At 31.7% G+C, this 24282-nt stretch overlaps 4 protein-coding genes across 5 annotated transcripts; 2 read left to right on the top strand and 2 right to left on the bottom strand.

Annotated features, from left to right (window-relative positions):
* The first annotated feature begins 231 nt into the window (after positions 1–231).
* LOC124836219 (dyggve-melchior-clausen syndrome protein) lies at positions 232–8204 on the top strand. The gene is made up of 18 exons (XM_047311345.2): positions 232–715; positions 1302–1535; positions 1846–1909; positions 2003–2132; positions 2227–2371; positions 2522–2761; positions 2844–2928; positions 4252–4354; positions 4584–4709; positions 4793–4906; positions 5677–5795; positions 5898–5985; positions 6073–6165; positions 6299–6388; positions 6525–6644; positions 6749–6840; positions 7199–7256; positions 7714–8204. The coding sequence occupies exons 1-18, from the start codon at positions 526–528 to the stop codon at positions 7789–7791; spliced, it is 2169 nt and encodes a 722-aa protein (XP_047167301.1). The 5' UTR covers positions 232–525; the 3' UTR covers positions 7792–8204.
* A 2103-nt stretch (positions 8205–10307) lies between these two features.
* Positions 10308–11461, bottom strand: LOC124836215 (early light-induced protein, chloroplastic-like). Its single transcript, XM_047311332.2, has 3 exons — positions 11136–11461; positions 10908–10997; positions 10308–10767 (listed from the first exon to the last, which is right to left on the bottom strand). The coding sequence occupies exons 1-3, from the start codon at positions 11277–11279 to the stop codon at positions 10423–10425; spliced, it is 579 nt and encodes a 192-aa protein (XP_047167288.1). The 5' UTR covers positions 11280–11461; the 3' UTR covers positions 10308–10422.
* A 1440-nt stretch (positions 11462–12901) lies between these two features.
* LOC124836204 (perakine reductase-like) lies at positions 12902–16206 on the bottom strand. Of its 2 annotated transcripts, none has more exons than XM_088097219.1 (7): positions 15979–16206; positions 15183–15353; positions 14475–14678; positions 14192–14364; positions 13905–14001; positions 13540–13693; positions 12902–13198 (listed from the first exon to the last, which is right to left on the bottom strand). In XM_088097219.1, the coding sequence occupies exons 1-7, from the start codon at positions 16033–16035 to the stop codon at positions 13083–13085; spliced, it is 972 nt and encodes a 323-aa protein (XP_087953345.1). In that variant the 5' UTR covers positions 16036–16206; the 3' UTR covers positions 12902–13082. The 2 variants fall into 2 exon arrangements, with proteins under 2 accessions (XP_087953345.1, XP_047167274.1); XM_047311318.2 differs by having other exon boundaries at positions 12902–13258; positions 15979–16198.
* Positions 16207–19898: 3692 nt separating this feature from the next.
* On the top strand, positions 19899–23069 carry LOC124836196 (emp24/gp25L/p24 family/GOLD family protein). The gene is made up of 4 exons (XM_047311308.2): positions 19899–20308; positions 21280–21466; positions 21669–21776; positions 22600–23069. Exons 1-4 carry the CDS (start codon positions 20105–20107, stop codon positions 22731–22733), a joined length of 633 nt encoding a protein of 210 aa, XP_047167264.1. The 5' UTR covers positions 19899–20104; the 3' UTR covers positions 22734–23069.
* The last annotated feature ends 1213 nt before the right edge of the window (positions 23070–24282 follow it).

Raw genomic sequence — 24282 nt, 5'->3', positions numbered from 1 at the left:
AGGTTTCAGATCTTTTACATTTTCATATCAAACATAAATCTCCATACTAATTTTTTGTTTCGACAAAATGGGGACGAAAATTTGAATACGATACTTTATTACTATTTTTTGTCTTATTAGCGACGATATTTATAAAATTAAAAGAAGAAAAAATATATTTGTATTTTGTCGGAAGTAAAATGTATCCTGTTTGGGTTTTAACAATTTAAAAGTACGATTTCGCCAAATAAAAACGCAAAACGCGTAAACATCCAAACAAGACCTTAATTTCTCTGCAAAACCTTCGTTCGGAAGCTCTTAGTCGTTGTTGCCGTTCTTCACCCTTCTACACTCTCTGTGTTCCCTTCACTAGCTCTCGAGATTTTAAAAATCTACCTCTGTTTTTTCCTTCGGATCAAATCCTTTTGATCTCTCCGCTTGTTTTCGCGCAATGCCGTTGCCCTGAATCTGACACCAAATTAGAGTCCACGAGATTTCACAAAGTAGCGACGACCGCATCGCGGGAAAAAACCCTTATTTCTTCGAATGGGGTCGGTGCCGTCAACGCCGCGCAAGAGTGGCACATTCTCTCCGGAGACGGCGGAGTATCTGATCGGAACTTTAGTCGATAACCAGCCCTTCCCTCTCTCGTCAGAGTTCTGGCAGAAATTGCTGGAGCTTCCTCTCAATGTCCAATGGCCGGCTCAACGTGTTCAACAAGCTTGCGAGCTATTAGGTTTGCCATGTTCTAATTACTTTATTTGGTCATCGTTTTAGACTTAGAATGGTAATGATTTGAAGGAGAGGTTTCAATTGTTCAATTCTTGGCACATTCTGTTGGTTAATGGCTCAGAATGTTGAAGGGGTACGGTTTTCCTATATCGCAATTACGATAATGTCAAGAACTTCATAATGATGATTATATTCTCTAAAGAAATTGAGTTTTTAATTGAAGTAATTCTTAATGATTTTTAGTTTGACTCTGTTTTAAATTTTAGTTTATGTTATGATTTGTTAATTGATGTTCGACTGTTTATGAGTGATTTTTTCCCCGTGGCAAGATCTTGTTTTGAACACTTGGTTATTGTTTTTCTCCTAATTATGATAATGTCAAGAACTTCATAATGGTAATTATATGTTCTAAAGAAATTGGGTTTTTAATTGAAGTAATTCTTAATGATTTATAGTTTGACTCTGTTTTAAAGTTTAGTTTATGTTATGATTTGTTAATTGATGTTCGGCTGTTTAGGAGTGATTTTTTCCCCGTGGTAAGATCTTGTTTTGAACACTTGGTTATTGTTTTTCTCCTAATTGTTTTGCAGCCAAAAATAATTGTCACACCAGACATCTCGCTAAGATTTTGTTCCATCTAGCTTGCTGCTTGCAACAGTCCGTGTCTTCTTCTGGTGTATCGCCCTTGGTCTATAAAAAAGCTGTTAATGCAGTGTACTTCAGTTCAATATTTTTAAAGTACTTGATTGAAAGTGTCCAAGGGGATATCCAGTTATACCTGTCAATTGAAGATAATGAGGCTGTACCGAAGGACGTTTTGAGAGGTATGTATGACTCTTTGTTTCAGATATACAATTAAACCGCGCAAACGTAGCATTAAAATTATATTGAACTCAAGATTCGTTAGAAAGCTGAAACTTAATTTTGATTCCTACTGAGTGAGAAATATTGGGTTCAGTATCCGCTTATTATTTTTATGTGACACAAACATGGGTTTTAATCGGTACTTCCTTACTTTTATTGGATTTCTGAATTATGTCATATACCCCTTTCAAAACTTTTTTTGGTTTTTATGTGTGTGTTTCCAGTATTATTCAAATCTCTTAATTGTTTTTAAATTTTATTTTAATGCAGATCAAACCATTGAAAATTTTGTTATGCGGAATGTGCTGAACTTTATAGCATCAGTAGAAGTGAGGTATATCATTACCCATGAATAATTTAACGTGCTAATTCTTGTTGAGTTATTTAGTAAGCTATCTGTCCTGACAATTTAATATTATTATTATAGTCCAGACACATTTCTCCTACACCTAGAGCTGCTTAATTTCATGATTATTGCAATGTCAACTCAGCTTCTCTGTGGGTCATCTCCTGGGCCCAATGATGTGAACCCCTTTCTTGATGCAGCAATGGCTCAGGTTAAAACTTCATATTTTAGCATCAAACTTCAGTTGTTTAGTTATTGTGTATTAGCAGATAGATTGTAAACATCTATGCTTGTGGTTTTTGCAGGACAGCTCTCTGATTGGTTCAGTTGTTCGCAGATTGCTTCTAAACTTCATGATGCGTTCTGATGTTCCATTTAATAGGGCTACTTATTCCATCTTATCTGATGGAAGTCAGAGTAGTGTGCTACAGAGAGTTGGTTCTGCAGCTGGTATGATGACTGCAGATACTTTTCTTAGTATTTATGGATTTTTTGAAGTCAAATAAGCATTTTGAATATAATTAATATAATTGCTCAAAGATTACTTTGTGAAGTTTGGGAGCTCACTGATATGTAGTTTTTTGTATTTTTACCTTGCAGCAAATATTGTTTTATTTCCATTTAGTTATTTGGTCAGTTCGAGTGGTGAAGGATCGAAAGGTCCAATTGCAGATATCAGTATTCATGTGCTGCTTGTTCTTGTTCATTATCACAAATGTGTCATGAGTGAGGACTATGCAAATAACAAATCTTCGACGTCAGATTTTTTACTCAAAGAAAATTCCCACTTCTCTGAAAATCCTTACTGCAAGGCGTTGGAACATGCAAATGATTGTGAATGTAATGTATTTTTCATATCTCTTCATATTATTTTAATTGATTAAGGATGCTAGCAATTTTTTTATCAGACCTATAAATGCAGTGGATCGTGTAGACATTGAGGGCAATGCGCATAGTGCTCAACACATAAAGCTTCCCTTTGCTTTGTTGTTTGATACACTTGGGATGTGAGTTTCTTGCTCTGGTGGTTTTTTACAATTAACATACTACATTCATTTCATGCTTAGCTATGGTTTTAATTGAGTCCATCTCTGCAAAGTATGGTAGTATAATCTGCATGTTTGTAAACTGTTTCTTATCACTATAAGTCAAAACTTCTGCATCTCAAATGTCACATAATTAGCATGTGTGCCGTCCATCAGTCTTATTATGACATTTAGAGAACTTGTTTCTTACACTCTGTTCACCAATTGATTCTCACATCAAAGTGAGGGAGGGAAAAGGTAAAATAAACTAGAAATAAGAATTAGATCCTTATTTTCCTCACCTACTATCATGTTTGGTCTTCAATTAGCTACAAATTTCTTTGTCGTGCATGTTTCTGGCATATTTGCGTAGAATATACACATAGAGCAATGCATTTATAATAATGAATCATACAAAAAATTTGGCTTAGTTCACATACAAATGATATTACACCTGACATCATCTAATGATATCTTAATAATATCTAATATTTTCTCTGAAATTGATACATATAAATCTTATGTACCTAGTTTGTTACAAATATAATCAATTATAGGTCCTTATAAAGACTTAATAAAAATATCTACTAATTGATAATTTGGGTTGACAAACTCAATCTTCATCTCCAAATATAATCCTTCCTCGAATGAAATGACAATCATTTTCAATGTGTTTGGTCCTTTCATGACAAATGAGATTAGAGCTAATATGAAGAATAGCTTGAATGTCACATATAAGTGTCATTGAGTGACATCTCCAAATTGCAATTCTTTAAGTAATTGTTTTAAGTCAAATAAGCTCACAAGTGGCTAAGACCATAACTTTATATTTTGCTTACGCACTAGATTTGACCCCAACATTTTGTTTATTCCTCTTCCAAGATATCAAGTTATCACCACTGGAGACACAATATTTAGAAGTAGATATTTTATCAAACGGAGATCATGTCCAATCAGTATATGAACAATAGATAACTTTAGTATGGTTATTGTGACCATATAACTAACTTTTTCTAGGATATTTTTTAATGTACTTTAATATATGTATGACTACATTCCAATGATTTGGACATTAAGAAGTAGACTTTAAACTGAACTCAACCTTACTAAACCGACTTGTAAGATGAGATTTGCATCCACTTATATATAGTAAATTTTTCTTATTTCTAATCGATGTAGAATATCCAACACACCTTCACACCAAGGCACATACATTTTGATCATGAGATTAGATATTTATAGATATTTTTGGATTTTGCTCAATAGTTTGTTTTTTCTAACTTTTCAATGTTTATTCCTCTACAGATGCTTAGCTGATGAGGCAGCTGTACTGCTGCTTTACTCGTTGTTGCAAGGGAATTCTGCCTTTTTGGAGTATGTATTGGTGCGGACAGATCTGGATACATTGGTACGAAGCAGCAAATTTAAGTTTCTCCTGTGAAGCAATTGGGAAAGAATTAATTATTTATATATGTAAAAGTCAGGAAGAACTTCGGATAAAGCTATGTTGAGGATTATTGCTTTTTAAAACATGTATTTACTTGATTACCGTCTGATATATTAACAACCTGCTAATACTGTAGAATGACGGATGATTAGCCTAATTCTAATACCTGTTTATCTTATGAAATTAACAGTTAATGCCAATTCTGGAAGCTTTGTACAATGCTTCTACAAGGACGGCTAATCAAATTTACATGTTGCTAATTATTCTTCTCATACTCAGTCAAGATTCTTCTTTTAATGCGAGCATTCATAAGCTGGTAAAAGTTGTTGTTTGACATTAGATTTTGTTCTAAAAATGTGTGGACTGTGCTACATGCTAACGTGGTATATGAATGGACAGATATTGACTGGTGTCCCATGGTACAAAGAACGCCTTCTCCATCAGACATCTCTTGGTTCTTTCATGGTCATAATTCTTATCAGAACTGTACAGTATAATTTGTCGAAACTCCGGGTATACATCTTAAACACAGATGTACTGTCAATTCATTTCATGATTATTTAATTCAGACATACATATATTGTATGAAAAAAATACCTAATATATTGGCCAATTAATATGGTTATTACCGAGATACGTGTCACTGTTCTGAGTTTGTATGAATTATGTCTTTATTAGTTGAATGAAGTGATTGATTCTATTAATTTCAATGTTTCTGTTTTATGTGAAATACTTCATTCCATCATAGTTGAATTATGGATACTTTACCTCATGTTGAAAACTGGATTTGTTTCTGCTGATGAATTGCACTGGACTTGGACATGTATTTATACCGTTCACCCAAATAAATTAGAACAACCCCTGTGAAATTCTAATGTATATTTGGGGAGGGCATCCATTGGGATTTTCCTTTTCTATCATTGTGAACTCATATTCAACAAATATTAAACCTTAAAGTCTCTATCTCGGTTATATAATTTTCACTCAAGTACGTGAATTATAAGTTGCATTTGTTGAGTTGGTGTTGCTATCTTTAGTTAGTATGAGAAAATAGGATATTTGGACATTATGTATTAAAAGTAGTATTCATGAATAAAACCCGTACTTTTAAGGACAGACATTAAGTTTACAACTGTACAAGCCTTGGATTGAGACTCCAAAATCATTGAAGTATGTTAGTTAATGTCTACCTATGTAGTTTACGTTTATAAAACTAATAAAATTGTTTGTTTTATTTATATATATCTCCTCCGATCATTCTGTTTTTTGTTGAATTATGGTAGGATGTCTATCTCCAAACAACATGTTTGGCAACCTTGGCAAACATGGCACCTCATGTTCATCGTTTGAGTGCATATGCATCTCAGAGACTAGTCAGCCTTTTTGACATGCTTTCACGCAAGTATGTCACTCTTTTGCTGGCCTTCATAATCTTCCATTCTCAATTTTATGGAACATTGTAATCTGTGGTTTAAAATGAGGTCAAATATTTTCTTCTTAACAGGTATAACAAATTAGCTGAACACAAAGATAATAAACTGCATGCAGCAAAAGGTAACTCATTTGAAGGAAACAACCTTGTAGAAGATATGGTATGTACTGCCTTCGTGCTTTTTTTATTCTACTGATTACAAACTTAGATTATTCCTTTTTATAAACTATCTAATTTGTTGGTGCAGTCAACTGAATTGCACATTTACACTGACTTCTTGAGGCTTGTACTAGAAATAATAAATGCAATCCTGACTTATGCACTGCCTCGGAATCCTGAGGTAGATGATTTTTATTTGATTGATTGAGAAGACATATGATATAATGTCTATTTTTGATCTAGTTTGCGGTATCTGTAATTTACATTATAACCTTATACATCCATCTTACTGACCTCTTATGTGACCGGGGCAGGTAGTATATGCAATAATGCACAGGCAGGAAGTCTTTCAGCCATTCAAGAATCATCCACGCTTCAATGAATTGATTGATAACATTTATACTGTACGTGTTATTTGTTATACTTAAATGAAAGTTACAAGCTATCCTGACCCTTTTGAAATCTTGTAACTCTTGAAGGAGCAAGTTTTGTTATATCTTTAGTCACATTAATGAAGAATTATCTATTAAATATTTACAGGTATTAGATTTTTTCAATAGTCATATGGATGCTCAAAGAGAGAACGGTGACTGGTCAGTCAATGAAGTACTCCAAGTCATAACTGTCAATTGTCGTTCTTGGAGGGGTGATGGAATGAAGGTAAGGTGGAATATGGTTTTCTGATTTGTGGTTTGCTTTCTGTGATGAAATATCATTAGGTGGATTATTGTCTTGGTTCTCTGAGGTTGTATCTTTTTTGGCAGATGTTTACTCAACTGCGCTTTACATATGAACAAGAGAGTCATCCAGAGGAGTTTTTTATCCCGTATGTCTGGCAGCTAGTGCTATCCCATTGGTATGATTCCTAAAGCATTTTATTCACGTTGTTTGAGGGCTATTCATTATTATTTTACTCAGTTTGAATTATGTTGGTATTGTTTCATTTCGTCCTGCTTGTAAATTGCATATGCATGCTCATTAAGTAGCAAACCTTGATAATCTTTATGCATTGAGACTTGAAAAACACTAGCTCCAGGAATTGGTTGTAGTAGTATCTAGGTAATCATTATTCATTGAGACTTGAAAAAACGCTAGCTCCTGGAATTGATTGTATTATCGATCTTATTTTTTATCTTAACTTTTTGTCAATCGTTTTCGCCCATGTTCTTTTTCCCATTGTGCATGCACTAATGTAAAAGTTGTGTCCTCTTCAGTGGATTCTCATTCAATACAGGAGCCATAAATTTGTTTCCAGTTGATCTACAAACGGAAGTATGTATCTGAACCTCTCTGCTTTTTTTGTTATTGTCTGTGCGTACATACAACATCAAACATTACATTTTCTTTTTCTTTTTTTCATGAGTGGCAGCCTTCCTTTAGCTTTTTCTTATTATGTTGTTGTTTTTATGATGGATTAATGCCTACCATCATTGTCATTCTTGCATCCCATCTGTGTAGTGCACAGTGGGAGAGACATTTATTTATTAAGTACAAAACCAAGGTCGTACCCCCGCTGGACCAAATTTGAATCATCCCGTTATATTTGACGTATTAAACACGTAATTAAAGGGATAGTTCTGGTTCCCACCTTCCGTCTTATAGCATTGTCCTGTGTAGTGTAGTGTTAGGTCAACATCAATTTATTGTAGTATGGTCTTAATTTCATTTGTATTGGATGCGACACTGCTTCCTTCTATTGTTTTGGTCTTTGACTTGAAATTATTTGCAGGGACTTGAAAATGGGGTGGTGGGAAGCACCCTCCAAAATGGTGATTTTGACAAGCCTGAATATCAGCTTGATCCATAAACGAGGGGTTTTACAAATGTGGCTGAAGATATAGTTTCTATTGGTGAATATTTGTACATACGCAATAGATACAATTTCTGAAAAAAGAAGAAAACTGCCGAGATGTGTATTGTTCTCATTCTTTTCTGTTCATAAATTTGAGTGTAGAGATCCATACCCGTAGATGAAGTTCAGATATCGTGTAATTAATAAGGGGGTGACACTAATATATCCATGTCATATCATAAGTTTTTTGGGCTCACTTCCTTGTGCTTCGGTACCTAACGCCTTTTTTCATCTTGGAACTTCTCGTTTTGTATTGCCTCTGTATTTTGTGTCAGCATGATAAACAGGTCTGTATCATTCATCAACATTGTTTTAATTGAACAATAATGGAATGTTGCATAATAATTATGATATGTATTTTTTTTCAATTATGCCTTTTACTAATACGATTGAGAATTCCTTTTTATATATTCTGAATAAAACTTAGGCAGTTATTATGATAATTATTGTAGCATTTTTTACATTGTAATGTATTCCTTTTTTATACTCGAGTTAGATTTTTGTTTATTCGAATACTTGCATTGTTCCATCCTTGAAAAAGTGATGCTTTGGTAAAAGTGTTTACCACAATTTACCCCTAAATTAGAAACCTCTGGACGAATTCAAAATATGAACTACCAGTGCTTTCTACAATTGTGATAAACATTAACTTGAAACAATTTTATAAATAATTTTCTTTAATTTTTTTGTAAGACATTATTGTAAAATATGTTCGTATTTGGTATTTAACAATAAAATTAAAAATATATTTTTCCTTTAAATCAGGTTTTCAAATATGGAAAATCACTTACAATGTCACATTTTTTGTCTTTTTACAAATGAGGTTAATTTATTTTGAAAATTATATATATGGATTTTGTTTAAAAAATTAACAAAATAAATGGTTAAGTCGTGTTGTGTAACAGTAATATTATTTGAAAATGAAAAAAATCGTGAGAAGGAAAATAGTTAGTAATCAAATTTTCAGTTAAAATATAAATTTTACTGAAACTGTTATGGATAGCACGAGTTCTCTTATATAAAAGTTTTAATTGAAATTGTGAATTCCTATTATAATTTTTTTTATTAATTAGATTTTAACCTAATTACATTGTAAAATGTGTTTGTATTTGAAATTTAAAAATTATATTAAAAACATTTTTTCTTTAAATCAGTTTTTAAAATACGAAAATTCACTCGCAATGTCACACTTTCAGTTTTTTTACAAAACGAGGTTAATTTATTGTGATTTTTTTTAATACATTGTAAAATATGTTTGTATTTGGTATTTAAAAATTAAATTAAAAATATATTTTTTCTTTAAATCAGATTTTGAAATACGGAAATTACTCACAATGTCACACTTTTGTTTTTTTTTTTACAAATGGAGTTAGTTTATTTTAAAAATTATGCATATGGATTTCGTTTAAAAAATATTACAAAAATGGTTAAATCGTGTTACTTAATAATAGTAATATTATTTGGAAAAGTTGTGAGAAGGATAATAATTAGAAGTGAATATAACTTTAACTAAAATATAAATCTCATTAAAGTTGAAATTGCTGTAGACTGACACCAATTCTCTTATGCAAAAAATTTATTTTATGCAAAAAATTAAATTGAAATTATCAATTGTTAAAACAATTTTTTTTATCAATTAATGTTTAACTTAATTACGCTTTTAATCAAATTACCCCAAAAATAACCGATTTGAACTTACACTAAAATCATCGCGATGTACTACAATACAACTACAATACGTACGTCAAAACTTATACTTTTCCCAAACAACATCACAATTACACTACGACTTAACTTCTTTTATTATTTTTTTAAAACAAGACCCATAATTTTCAAAATAAATTAACTTTAAAGAAACCTACACTTTCTCTTACGATGTAAGTTCGCTATGAAACCTTTTCTCTTTTTTTTTTTTTCAGTTTACAAGGTTATCAAATTATTGTATTACTATGTTGAAGGAAAGTCTCGAACAAAACACTATTAGCACGATACCTACTTGTTAGCCATGTTTGTTGTGTTTTCATGTTCTCTGTTGTTGCATGTGGGGGTTGCGGCAGTTATATGGTGTGAAACAGTTTATAATGTACACTTAGACTACTCTTTAATTCTGTTACTCTATTTATATAATAATTTTCTTTTTGAAATAGTGTTCAGAAACTTTCCTCAATATATGTTAACACAGAAAAATCATGTTGTTCCAAAATATTTGTATTTCAATTTCGATGGATAATATCGCTGTTTCTTTATATTCACTGTCCTAACATCTTACATTAATTTTTTTTTTATTTCATTTTTAAAACAAAATTCCTTTTACTTTATTATGCCATTCATCTCTGCACATACTTCAATTCTGATTATTGGCAATCTAAGACACTGCGTCTATACTGTGTAGTTAACTCTGCTTAAAGAAGAAGCTTCGTTAAGATAATTGATATTACATATTCCTATGCAAGACAGACAAGAAATCGATGTCATGAATTTTGTTTACGTTCATTGATATGTAGTTTAAGAAAACACAGGTACAGATAGATTGGTCTCTCTAACCACGAATGATTATTAGACCATTTGTGTGAGTCACTGTGGTATTTACACCAGGGTGCCTCCCTTGACATACTCTGTAAAAGCCAGCGCAATTAAACCCAACATAGCAAACCTCCCATTCCAAAGTTCTGCATCTGATGACATGAACCCTTTGGATTTTGACTCCACACTGACCCCTTGGAACAGAGGCACCAAGGAAGCAAGTGTAAAAACCACACTTGTCCCCAAGAACCATGGGATGCCACCATTCGATATTTGTTCAAACACACCCTGCCCTTTCGCTACTTCCACTGCCATTGCAGCTACAAACCCAATCATCGCCAGCCTTCCATTGATCCTCTCTGGTGCTGGTCCACTGAATGCCAACACATCCGAGAACTTCGTGCTCACCTGTCAATTACCACCTTCTCAATATTATAAACTCAAATGAATAAATGTGAAATCTCCTTCCACCTTCAGAGGCCAAACCTCAAAGCAGAAAGAACGACAAAAGTCATAATGTTTTGTTAAACATTTAACACTGAGCTCACCTTTGGTGAGGCAGTAGTGGCTGGTTGTTTCACAGGTTCTACTGATGGTGGTGGTGTAACTGAGCCTGCTGGCTCACTTTGTTGCTCTTCCTGCATATAACAAAAGAAAAATGACAGTTAATAACAGATGATAGTACCATAATGATAAGGAACAATTCAAATAACATTACGACATGAAAGAAACATTATATATACTATAATATCTGAAACCATGGTGAGATCCCCTACCTCAGCCATGGACCTAACTCTCAGGCTAACGTTCCTTCTCAAGTACATAGCAGGAATACCAAAATGGTTCACCCTAGATCTGGTGGACATGCCCATCATAGGGTTTGCCAGGATCGATTGCATGGCATAAGATGAGACAGCCATAGATGAGTTGGTTGAGTGAGAAAGTTCCAAGTTACACACAATGTGACACTATGACAGATGCTAGAGACGAGGACTTATAATAAAGAAGCTTCTGCAACCTAAAGACTTGGAAATAATGAGGAAAACTTGATGAACTAGGCTTCAGTGCTCTAACAATCCTTGCTACGGTAGAAGAAGTGGAGAAGAAGGGTGGTTAAATAGAATTAGATGGCAAGTATTGTGGTGGATATTTAGGTTCCACGTCACGTGTATCTAGGTCCTAAAGCTCATTGGTTCACGTGGGTTCACTTGTCCACACATGCTCAACTAGAAGACGTGGCTTTCATAAGAACCATAAAGAAACACTAGGTCAATATCAGGTCTTTCCGCTTTTTAATGCTCCCGCCCTTCACTTTTTCTTACCGCTTCTTCTTTGGTGAGACCTAGAACATTCTACACACATCTACGTAATAATCAACCCAACAACATATGATTTCTTTTAATAATATAATGTTAAAGGTATTTTATTTTTTCTCTGTGATACAATATTACGCTGAATATATATAATAGAGTTTTCAAAATTATAAAATATAATGATAAACCATGTAAAATAGTTTCATAGTAAATTTATAAAGAAATAGTGATGAAATAATGAGACGTGAGATTAAGCAGTGTTGAGGGAGGAACGTAAGCGTAATTCGTTGAAATTTTGACGCAATTAAGATGACATGCCTTCTAAGAATTTGATTGGACCTATGACTTCAAGTTGTGGATGAAGTGTAAGATTAGTTTACAGGATTTAATCCCGATTCCACCTACATATATTTAAATATAAAATACTTTTTTATATTTAGATCTCAATTTAGTAAATTGGTTGGACGGCAGTACAATTTTCATGAAGTCTTATTTTTTCAATCTATGTAACAACTAATGTTATTAGACAATGCATTGGATGAGATTGTTCATCGGATTAGATTGTTCGACAATCCAATTTCAAACTTATTTATTTTTATATAAATTGGATGATGAATTTAGTATAAATAGTCAGAGACCATTTTTATACTCGTGCTTATTGATTTTTTTTATAAAGTTAATAAATCCATTAACACCTTGCTGCTACTAACATAATCACCTTTTGAAAGGAAAAAAAAGTATTGAATACTTCAAAATTATTTATTACATTATTTAATTCTTATATACGTATATTATTTTTAATACATACGTTTATTTCCTTAATTGTTCGGTAGTTAATTATTAATTGTTACTGTATTTGTTCAAGTAAAAAAAAAGCAAGGCAATTACTTTCTGTACCCTATCATTTTCTTCCTACACCCTATCAACTCCAGAATTTCTTTTCCGAAAAAACAAATAAACAATTTCGCCAGAAATCAATCAACCCCTCCTTTTACGAAAACATTTTCCAGGAAGCTTTTTGATTGAGTGGGAGGAGAAATTTGATGTGGTGCAGGAAGCAACAGCCGAAAAGTAATTCATCACCTTGGATCGGCCCTGATCCTGGAATAGTATTTGGTCACGGGCAGTTTCTTTCTACACCTCCATAATTTATTTCTGCACCTCCATACACTCAAAAATTTGAGTTCCAGAATAAACAATCTGAAAATGTTCCAGAATGCACATGTAAATATGAAATCATATCAAAGTCCAGAATAATCGATTACTTTGTTTAAGGGGAAGAGAAAATATCATCAATTTCCATGCACACCGAGGACAGTACTCCAGTTAGAATTTTATTGTGATAGGCATAAGGAGTGAATACAAATACAACATTATCATGACAGAGTTGCACGATTCCTCTCAGCTCAATTACTTGGGTGGTGTAGTTGCAAACTTCCAACTGTAGTTACTTAACATACCATACTCTCGTGTCCCAGCAACTTCATAATCAGGAACTGCTTCAGAAATTTCCCTCAAATCCTCATCTGTAAGCTTAACAGTCAGAGATCCAACGTTGTTTTCAAAGTTCTTCAGTTTAGTAGTCCCTGATAGCATCAAGGAATACACAATAAAAGCACTTGGTCGTTGGAATTAATCTACAAATTCTCGTGCTTACAATAGTTACACATTTCATGAACCAGATCTAGATATCATGTTATTTTTCTCCTTCTTTACGAGCGGTAATTTTTTCAGACAAATAAATTGGCATAATTTGTTAAGCACGTTTGACAAAAGAAAAGTAAGAAAATGGACAGCAAAATTAGATAGTAAGGGACTCATCAAACATGTAGAAATGAAAGTCTTTGTAAATGTAATAAAGACATACCAGGTATGGGGATTAAGTCGTTTCCCTGATGGAGAAGCCATGCTAAGGCTAATTGTGAAGGAGTGCATGCATGCTTAGAAGCCAGGTCATCAAGTCGTTTATAGAAAAGCTTGTTCTTCTCCAAATTTTCTCCAGTGAACCTGGGATGCATAGTCTGTTACAGAAAATAATAGCAAATTTCAATAGACAGTGACTGCAGAAATAGAAATAACTCGAGTCTCGTATCTCATTTTCCCTCTCCGTATATGTGATCCAACAAGTAGCTTAAACTTCCCTTGGTGTTATTTTCTTAACCATCGCAACAGGAAAAAGCTACAACTTGATGCAAACATGAAAAATGTACTTCTTAGTCATTAGCTGCATACCAGAAGGCTCTGACTAGGCAACGTCTCCACCACTGCCTTTCCTGCAAAAAAGCCACGGCCAAGAGGGCTATATGCTACAATTCCTATCCCAAGTTCTCTACAAGTACAAACTGCATCCTAGTTAGACATTAGACAATAACAAAATTCTTTGAGATACTTTTTAGATAATGCAAGTTAAAAGCATAACTGAAAGAACTAGATAGAAAATACATCAGATTAAAACTCAAGAAAAATGTATAATTTGTAGTCAGAAAATAGAATAGGAGTTAATCTTCCTACTTTAATACCTGCAGAGTGGAATTATTTCTTCTTCAATGTCACGGGACCACAAGGAATACTCCATTTGCAAAGCAGTAATAGGATGAACAGCATGAGCTCTCCTTATAGTGTCAGCATTAGCCTCAGACAACCCAATATATTTTATCTTTCCTTCATTTACCAGCTGCTTGAGCTCTCCCATCTTCCATGCAGAGTTCAATGTTAAAACACATAATCATCCACAATTTAAAAATGTTGAAAATTGGAATGGTATACATAACTAACAGGAAAGGAAAAGCATTCAAAGCTTACAGTGTCTTCAATTGGCACTGAAGTATCAACTCTGTGTTGATAGTATAAATCAATGTGGTCCACATCAAGCCGCTTAAGACTAGCTTCACAGCATTCTCGCACATATTCAGGGGTACCCTTTACCCCGAAAACCAACCCTTCAGATACAGTAACACCAAATTTTGTAGCCAACTGGACTTGTTCTCGGGGAAGTTGTTTTAAAGCCTGCTTACAGTATTAAAGACACTTTTAATTATATTATGATACAATTCTACTAGATAAGAATGCTCCACCGCCTTAAATGCACAGCTTGGCAAATTTACAATATTTTAATGTATGAAATTTGCCTATAAAATTGCCAACTAAACTACTGTATTGAGAATAGTATGAAGTGAGTTGGAGTAAATACAGTGGTTTTAACTATCGTCCTCTCCCTTTTTACTCTTATTAGGTCACAATTATATCATAATGGACTTGAACTTTCCACAAGTTTGTTATTCCTGCACTAGAAGATTGTCTGAAAAAATTTATATTTATGTTGTCATTTTATAATGAGATTTTTAAGGCATAAATACAGGCAATTTGCGTCGTATGTTGAGTGATTTATTTGAGTCAGCTGACTAATCAAGTTACTACGATATAATACTTGTTCAAGTGCTTATGTGTTTCTACCACTTAGTATTAAAAGAAAATTAAAAAAAAAAACTAATTAGTTAGATGATGTAATACCTTGCCAACCATGATTTCGTTATCATGATTATCTCCATAAAGATCCGATGTATCGAAGAAGGTGACACCCTTATTGAATATTTCTTTAATGATTGAACACCCTTCTTCATGTGAAAGGGGAGCATTATAAATTCCAGATAATCCTCCACATCCAAATCCCAGCCTAGAAACCTGCATTCCACAAATGAATATACATAGCAGGTTCTGTTTTTATCACAACTATTGAATCACGGACCAGGTCTGCTGAAGGTTTTTGGACTCTTTTCAATAGCATTGAAACCCTAATCATATTGAAATCGTAGTTACTGTCTCATCAATCTCATTTATCTGTAATTATTAATATCATGGATTGTAACAAAACGGCAACAACGACTGCAGTTAAAAACCCTGTTTAAGGTATACCAACCAACTGCATTTCTATGAAGAAGCAGGAAAAGTTACCAAAATGCCAAAACTGGAGGAGTCTGTTAGATCAGTGAACACCTCCCAACAGAAAATAAAATTATGATGCTACAGTTGAGTAAGAGCAGATGGATTTATGACATTAGTATAGATAAGCAGCAACAGCAGCAACAGAAGAGGAGAATTGATGATTCATTTAAATAATATTTTCCACAATTCATTTGTAATTTACGCATTGGAATTATGTATTTTTTTTTCAAAATAATCCCTTGAGTTGATGATCATGAAAACAGACATTCTGAAGAGATTAACAAAAACAAGCATATGATGAGAATTGAAGATACTAAAAAAGGCAGAATACATTCTTCCAATTGTGTTGAGTTACCCAGTTTACCTCTAAGCCCTGGCTACCCAGTTTAATTCTGGGGACTCGCATCTGTGCCTTCTCCATTTTTCAACGCCTTTGAATGCAAAGTTAAGACTTTGAAACAGAATAATGCTAAGTCGAAAATTTTCCATTAGTTGGTGAAGTGTTTCACTCTGTACATATCACTACCAACCCAAACTTTTTCTTATTTAAAAATCTCCCAAACATGTTCCCACCGCGTCAAAGTATAAATTAATTATTTCATAGCATCTGTGAGCTCGCTTTTAGCAATGAAGAATTTGTTTTTCCAATATTATATATTAATTATTTGAAGAGAAGAAAAAACGAAGCAAGTAGATTCTGAATTTATAGTCGGAAGTAGGTGCATCTGAATATAAGCTCACCAATGGTTCCAATCTTTGCTTATTCAGAATATAATCTAATTTAAATTATTACTATCGAAATCATAGTTCAATATACTTTAATTACCAAAATTAAAGAGAAAAAACTTATATTTCTACAAAAAACATAAATAAAACATGATGTCATATTCACGTATTCATGTACTTATAAGCAATAATTATAAGATAATTAAAAGAGCATGCATTCAATCTCCAACATTTTTTAGGAACTTTAAACTTTTTAATGTAATATTTAAAATAATTTAAATATTAAAACAACATATATTCTGTTACGGAATAGTTACTTGTGTTAAGCTATTTATATTTTCAAACTATACAAGAAAACCAAAACAATAATTTCAAAGTCCAAATTTTACATTTATGTTTTTTTCTAGTTTGTTTTCTCTCTTCGTTCGGCCAAATATAAACTCAGTTTCAATATAATTAAAGTTTGTAATTTGAATGCATACATTGTATTATAATTTTATAAAAGTTAAGTATATAACCCTTTATATTTATTAATGTTTTAAAATTTATCAAGACTAAATTTGGAAATATAAAAAATCAAAAGCAACACATAAATAAGAAAAAATAAATAATATATATATATATATATATATATTATATATATATATATATATATTCGGTTAAGAAAATTATGTGTACGTTTACTTTTATGTCATGAGGAAAATAAGTATATAAAAATAAAAATAAAAATAAAACCATTTGGAATGGTGGAGAAGAAAGTTTTGCTTTTTAATTGCAATTTTTCATTAGGGTGTGTCAAATATATTTAAAGGAGAAAAAAGTGTTACTTTTGTTTTGGTTAAGTTCGAAATTTTCGTTATTAATACTTTTTTTTCTTCTAATCCAGACGATATTGTATATCTTTCAGTTAAATGTTAATTTGATTGTTATTTTTACATATTTATCAATTGTTTATCCAAATTATTTGGATAGTTATGTCTGTTAATGTGTATGTACAGTAATATATTATTAGAATATTTTATTATGGTCTTATAAAAGAGATAGAGATATGCACGGAAAATAAGACGATTTTCCTTTTCTAAAAATCCTTGTCTTTTCGACCAATTTCTATCTAATAAAAAGAAAAATTAAACAGAAACACACGAGATATTTATAAGTAGCAAACAATTAACCTTAAGATTAAATTTAACGCACCAATTTATATAAAATCTCTACCGATTTATACCACTTCATTTATTAAAAACAAAAACAATGTACACAATAAAATGATAAAAATTCTTTCTTCCACCACAAAACTTCAAAAACTATCTTCATACGTTTAAATTAAATACAGTCAAAAATACAAAACTAATCAACTTAATTGTATAAATACAAAAAAATGTTACGCACCAAACAAATAACAAAAGTCAAAGTTATCATTAATCTGTACTATGAAAATTTTATGTAAAAAAATACTTTTACTAGATACTTCTAATCAAAGATTCAAACAATTAAAATAAGAAATTATATGACTATGATCAGTTGTAAAAACTTCAGCTTTGGCAATTAATAAAGCGAAAATCCAAAATTATAATTATATATCAATTTCAATTTAGATTCATATACGTATACAACTTAATTAAGTTATAAAATCAACAATTTTTTCTATTCAAAAAGATACCAATTTCGTAACATAATAATATTGAACTTGAAAAAAACAATTTTGAAAAAAAGAATTATAACTTGCCTATATATATATATATATATATATATTCCTTAAAGCTTAACTTTTATATTTGAAGAAAATCAAATGATCGGTCTAAAACATTCATGGTCTAAAACATTCAGTGACACTTTAACTATCATAGCATACAAATAATTTATAGGGTTAAATGTTTACCTCGTTTCGCATGTTAAGAGGTGAATTTTTGTTTAGTACCCGATTTTAAAAATGAAGACATTGGATCCCTATGCTATGAAAAATGTATGAATAAGATCATGTCCATTAAGTTGACAGCAACGGCGTTAAGTCCATACTGATGTGGTCGTATTTTTTCTCTTTTATCTTCTGCTGTCCAGTTTTTTCTCTCTTTTGTTCAACTTTTTCTTTGATGATTTGTTGAATTTGTTCTTTATTTGTAGACCTTATTCATATATTTTTCATAATATAGGGACACAATGTCTTCATTTTTAAAACCAGCTACTGATCAGAAATTCACCTTACGAAGTAAGCATTTAAGCCTAATTTATAAAATGGACGAAGAGAAAAATATGAATTTGAGATAACAAAATAAAAAATATATAATTAGGTTATAGAGGACAAAAGGAAAAATAACAGAGTGTATAATCTCTTATTTCCTTGTCTTGTTTGATGTTTATTATTTTATAATAATATTTCTTTTACTATTTTCTTTGTTTTCCATAAAAGACAACATAAAAACATTAATAGATAATTAATGTTATGGATACATTCTAAAAAATTTGACATAAAAGAATAAGCTAACAAAAATGGGTGTTGAAAAATGAAGTAAAGAAAGAAAAAAATGACTTAGGAGAGTTCAGACAACAGTTAACAAAATTTACATTAAAAGTCAAAATAAAAGTTATAAATTAAGTAAAATAACATATTAAGTCGAAAATTGAAAAGATAGAGACTTTTACAGATTGACCGTTGTCACTCTTTTTTTTTTTGTATTTTTTAATGATTAATGTTGATTTGTTATTACTTGATATACCAAAGGTAGATAGAGTCTCTCAGCTATTCGGATTAAAAAATATCGAATATAATTTTTATTTTGAAAGAATATACTTTTTACTAATTGGAAAGGTGAATTCCAAGATAAACTCAAAAGAAAAAGGGTTAGAGTGTATTTTTCAAAATATGTATTATAGTTCTTTTATTACCAAAACATGTATTTTAATTTATAAATCAAGAGCAACTTAGGATAATGATATATATATATATATATATATATATATATATATATATATATATATATATATTATATATATATATATATATATATATATATATATATATATATATATATATATATATATATATATATATATATAGACACGCAAAAACATTTAATATTAATTATTTTCATTAAAATGTAATAAATTAATTTTAATTTGTGTAATACGATAATCAAATATGAACATATTTAGTATGTATATTTGAAATGAATTAAAATACCAATTTTGAATTGATTTATATAATTTTGTTTTTGACACTGTTTAGTAAGAAATTTATTTTCATGTTTTTAGTCGAATTAAAATATAACATTTTAGAGGTGATTAATTTTTTCCCTTAAATTTAAAAGTATAACGTTTAATTTTTTATTTTAAGTAAGTTTTCTGACTTATTTAAATATTTATTTGATAAAAATATATACTTTGACTAATTTGAAAAAGTATAATTGGCATTTTAAAATATTATTTAAACTAAAAAAAAGGAACGTGTATATATATATATATTTTTTGGTTCCATCTGTGCCATATAGCACCTGCTCCGTTCTCTGATTGGCTAGTGCACGTACGCATTTTACACGTCAGCTCTATAAACGACGGCTCCATCAACCATAGGGCGCCGTTTTGTTGTGTTGCATTCGCCGAGGAAGAAAGGAGAAAAAGAGAGAGAAAGAAGCAAGCTTCGCCAGAGGGTGTCACAGTCGTTCTTTAAGATCTGAAAGCGCCTCTTATTTCCCGGCAACCAAAAATTCTCTTACTTTCAATTATTTGCTTTCAAAATAATAAAACCCTAAGGGAGGGGTGCAAACACAATGAGAAGCGCCAACATGTGGACGGTTTTGATGTGTTTGATTATGAGTTTATTCACTCGCATTGAATCGCTGTCTGTGACAGTGAACGACGTCGAGTGCGTCTACGAGTACGTGCTTTACGAGGGAGACACCGTTTCGGGGAATTTTGTTGTCGTCGACCATGACATTTTCTGGAGTTCCGATCACCCCGGCATTGATTTCACGGTCAGTGCCAATTGTTTCAGTTGCCCTAATTGCTTGCCAATTGCTTCAATTGTTAACTTATTGGTGGTCTGATTTTTTTCGTCGGGTTTTAATTTTTGGGGCTCGGTGATAGTTGACATTTTGATTTTCTAGAGGAATTTTGTTATATCTTTATCGATTATGATCCATTTATGTACATAATTACCAAACCTAGTTAAATCAGCATGCTTGCAGGAGACACGGACAAAATTCAGTGATAGTTTTGCTCTTGCTTTTTCTACGGTTGTCCAATAAGAATTAGAGTTTTATGATAAAATTGTAGAACTTTAATGTACACCTTTATTTATCTATTATCGAGGTGAAACTCCCATTCTATTGAGAAAATAACACTAAAACCATCTGTGAAATTGTGTATAAATTTTACATGGGGTATATGTTCCTTTTTGTCTATGCTTCAGAAAGTCAATTTTCTCTTCTTTTTTCTTTTCAATAGAAATCACTCATTTCACTTCACTGAAAGTTTATGACTGATATTTGTTGAGGCGCCATCAAATTCAATTGTGCAAAACTTTAAAACAAACAGGCCCTGACTTGGAATTTGGAAATCATTCTCCATTCCCTACTTGATGTACTTATGCTGAAGTCGGTTTGCAAATTGAAAGGCCAAAAATGGTGACTGGGGAAGGGATTACCTTTATTTTCTGCACATAATTAGATTTAAGCTCATGTATTGCACACTTTTTGTTTACACTGGAGTTTGGGACCTTGAGGCCTTTTGATGGTTTAATACATCGTTATAAGCTGTGGAACACTCTGGTTGGTAAGCTCTGCATGATGGGGCATTATTGCGTAAAATCTCTCTGTGCTGATGTGAAGTATACGAATTAGATGTGACTTAGCAGTAATTACTTGTCAGATCACCTATCCAGAAATCGTAAATTGTTTTGTAACTTTAGTTTTGTAGATATCCTAATTTTGTAGCTATTATGCAGGTGACATCCCCCGCTGGGAATACTGTCAAAAGTATAAAGGGAACCTCTGGTGACAAGTTTGATTTCAAAGCCCCAGCACATGGAATGTATAAATTTTGTTTCCATAACCCATACTCAACACCTGAGACTGTCTCTTTCTACATCCATGTTGGTCATATTCCCTCTGAGCATGACCTTGCCAAAGATGGTACGTAATTTGTGAGAGGGTTTTCTTAGTAGATTCTACTATCCTACTTCATAAATTACAAGTTTAGGTGTTAATCACACAGCTTTTAATATATAGTATATACATGAGGTACTTCTTGATGTTTATGGAGAATGGTCCAATTGTCCTTTATTTGTTCTATTTGTTGATTATCAAACTTCCATTGGACTCTAATGGCTTGCAGAGCATTTGGACCCAATTAATGTTAAAATTGCTGAACTCAGAGAAGCACTAGAGTCTGTTACTGCTGAACAAAAGTACTTGAAAGCTCGTGATGCAAGGCATCGTCACAGTAAGTATTTTTTTTCCTTTGTTTATGAGCTGGTATGATGCAAGCCACTGTTCTAGTTATGGAATTTTGATCTAGTAATTGTGTTGTGATATTATATTTGCAATGATATATGGGCATTTGTAGAATTTATGCAGTGTGGAAATATTTTTTTCCTAAGCCTCTTCATAGCAGGGATGATTCCCAGACGTTCAGTATCTTTACCTTTTATCGATTTTGAGATTAAACAAATGCTGCAAATGAAGAACATATCTATTTAAGTTATCCTGGTACTCATTCAGTCATTTAATTGTAAAGTGCTAGATGTTTCAGCCAAAGTGAAGCCTACTTGTGCCAGATCCTATTGGCGTGTTTGTGAAGTTCCTGAAACTTTTTGGCCAATGAAATGTTCAGATTGTTTTTTCATATTCTGAAAGTATGACAAATCATACCTAAAAGTAGTGTAGTAACAAGCTGCCATTGCAGACTTCTGTTATAACTACCGTTGCTTCTGCTAGAAAGGGATATTTTTAGGGTTATTCCTGTCTATTACAGTTCTGATAAGATGTAGCGTTATATTCTTGGCGTTTATTTCATATTTTATAAACGATCTGAACATTTTCTGTGAGGATAAAAACAGTTCAGACATTGATGAATATAAGAACCAGCTTGTTTGAACAGCATATTGTTGTGTGTTATTGGCTTAGAACACTAATGTTATATCTGATGCTTGTATATCCTAGTCTTGTCACTCGTGGATATATCTTATCTCCTTTGTGTCCTATTAAGAAAAAATAGTTACGAACATAATAGTAACTTTCACTGACTCAATCCTCTTTGTTTGTAGCGAACGAGAGCACTCGGAAGCGTGTTGTATTCTACACAGTAGGAGAGTATTTTCTCTTGGCCGCTGTTAGTGCTCTGCAAGTCCTATACATCAGGCGCCTTTTCAGCAAGTCAGTGGCATACAACCGTGTTTGAGTTCCCTTCATTATTAACCTTATGCTTTCCTTCATTACCATCAGTATTAGGTTTACATGTGCTCTCTATTTAAAAGTATGATTTCTTGGTGAACACTTTTTTTACAGAAACACGACCTGTATTTTGATACCCAACAAGATTTTTAAATTCCTTAGTTTGAATTTCAATGGGTTGACAGAAATTAAACCATGTGAGAATCAATACTAAGTTTGTAAAAGGGTAATCTACAAGTTCTCTAACGTTTGATGCAAACTTGAAGTACAAGCCTAGTAAGACATGTTTTGGTAACTGAACCTATACTGCTTATTTTGTTGCGTTTAAGGATTTATTGTTTCACTTTTGCGTGTTGTTAATTGGTTTGGATGAGTGGTGAAATATAGCGCAAATAAAGAGAATAATATAATAGGAATGATAGAATAGAAAAGATATTTTATTTGATTGGATGATAATGGGATGGAACAAAGCAAGAAAATTTCTCTCTACCAGGTTGTATGAATAAAAAATTTAGAAATAAAAACTGAATTAAATGAAAATTATTTACCATGGTCAAACAATATATTTTAATAGGATATTTTTCTTAACAGAAATTTATTTATTATTTTAAAAATATATTATAGCTAAAATAGAGTTAAAGCCATAATCAGTTTTCTTTAATTTCGTTAGTTGGGATTTGTTTTGTTGGCTTTCATAAATAAAATTTGCTTGTTTTATTTGTCTTTCTCTTACGCTGTCTTCACTTGTGAACATAGTTTTGAAAGTGAGGAGATGAAAGAATTTGAAAGTAAAATTTTTGTGTTTGTTTAAAAGGATTTAGAAGTGAAAATAGATAAATTTGGACGTCAAATTTGTGAAAAATCTATGGATAGATGTAATAAAATAAAATAAGATGTTTTAATAGATTAAAATATAATATTTTTTTTATCCTTTATAGTTATTATTTATTATTATTATTTAATTTTATTATTGTCAATATTATTTTAATTATTATTATTTAATAATATTATTATCTTTATTTATATATATATATATATATATATATATATATATATATATATATATATATATATATATATATATATATATATATATAAATTCAATGGGATATTCAACGTGGTAGGTTGCAACACAAAACAATAAAGTCAAATCCATGGAATCGGATCCATCCACAAGAGAATCGGTTCTTATGAATCCTTTTCAACTTTTTCTGGAATTGATTACCTCCTTCCACAATTGTCCAGAATCCATGCAACATTTATCACTTCTCTGAATCCCATCATCTTTCATTTCACATTTCATTCTCACCTCAAATATGGATAACAAATTTATAGATATGAAAGAAGACACTCTTAATAGGTGACAACACACAATCAGTTTACCATCACTCTTCATCACTATTGAGGACACTTTGGTAAAAACATTCACTTTATCTTCAAATCGCAAAATCTCCTTTCCCACGTCTAAGATGTTTTATCTTTTCTAGTTTACCTTCAAATCTCCTTCTCATATGGAAGATGCTCTATGTCTTGCAGTCATGTAACTTGTAACTCTT

The sequence above is a fragment of the Vigna umbellata genome, chromosome 8, assembly GCF_029865625.1.
Source record: "Vigna umbellata cultivar VRB3 chromosome 8, Vumbellata_1.0, whole genome shotgun sequence".
In the NCBI taxonomy this organism is placed as follows: domain Eukaryota; kingdom Viridiplantae; phylum Streptophyta; class Magnoliopsida; order Fabales; family Fabaceae; genus Vigna; species Vigna umbellata.
The sequence above is the reverse complement of the archived record's forward strand: the minus strand, read 5'-3'. Positions and strand labels throughout refer to the sequence as shown.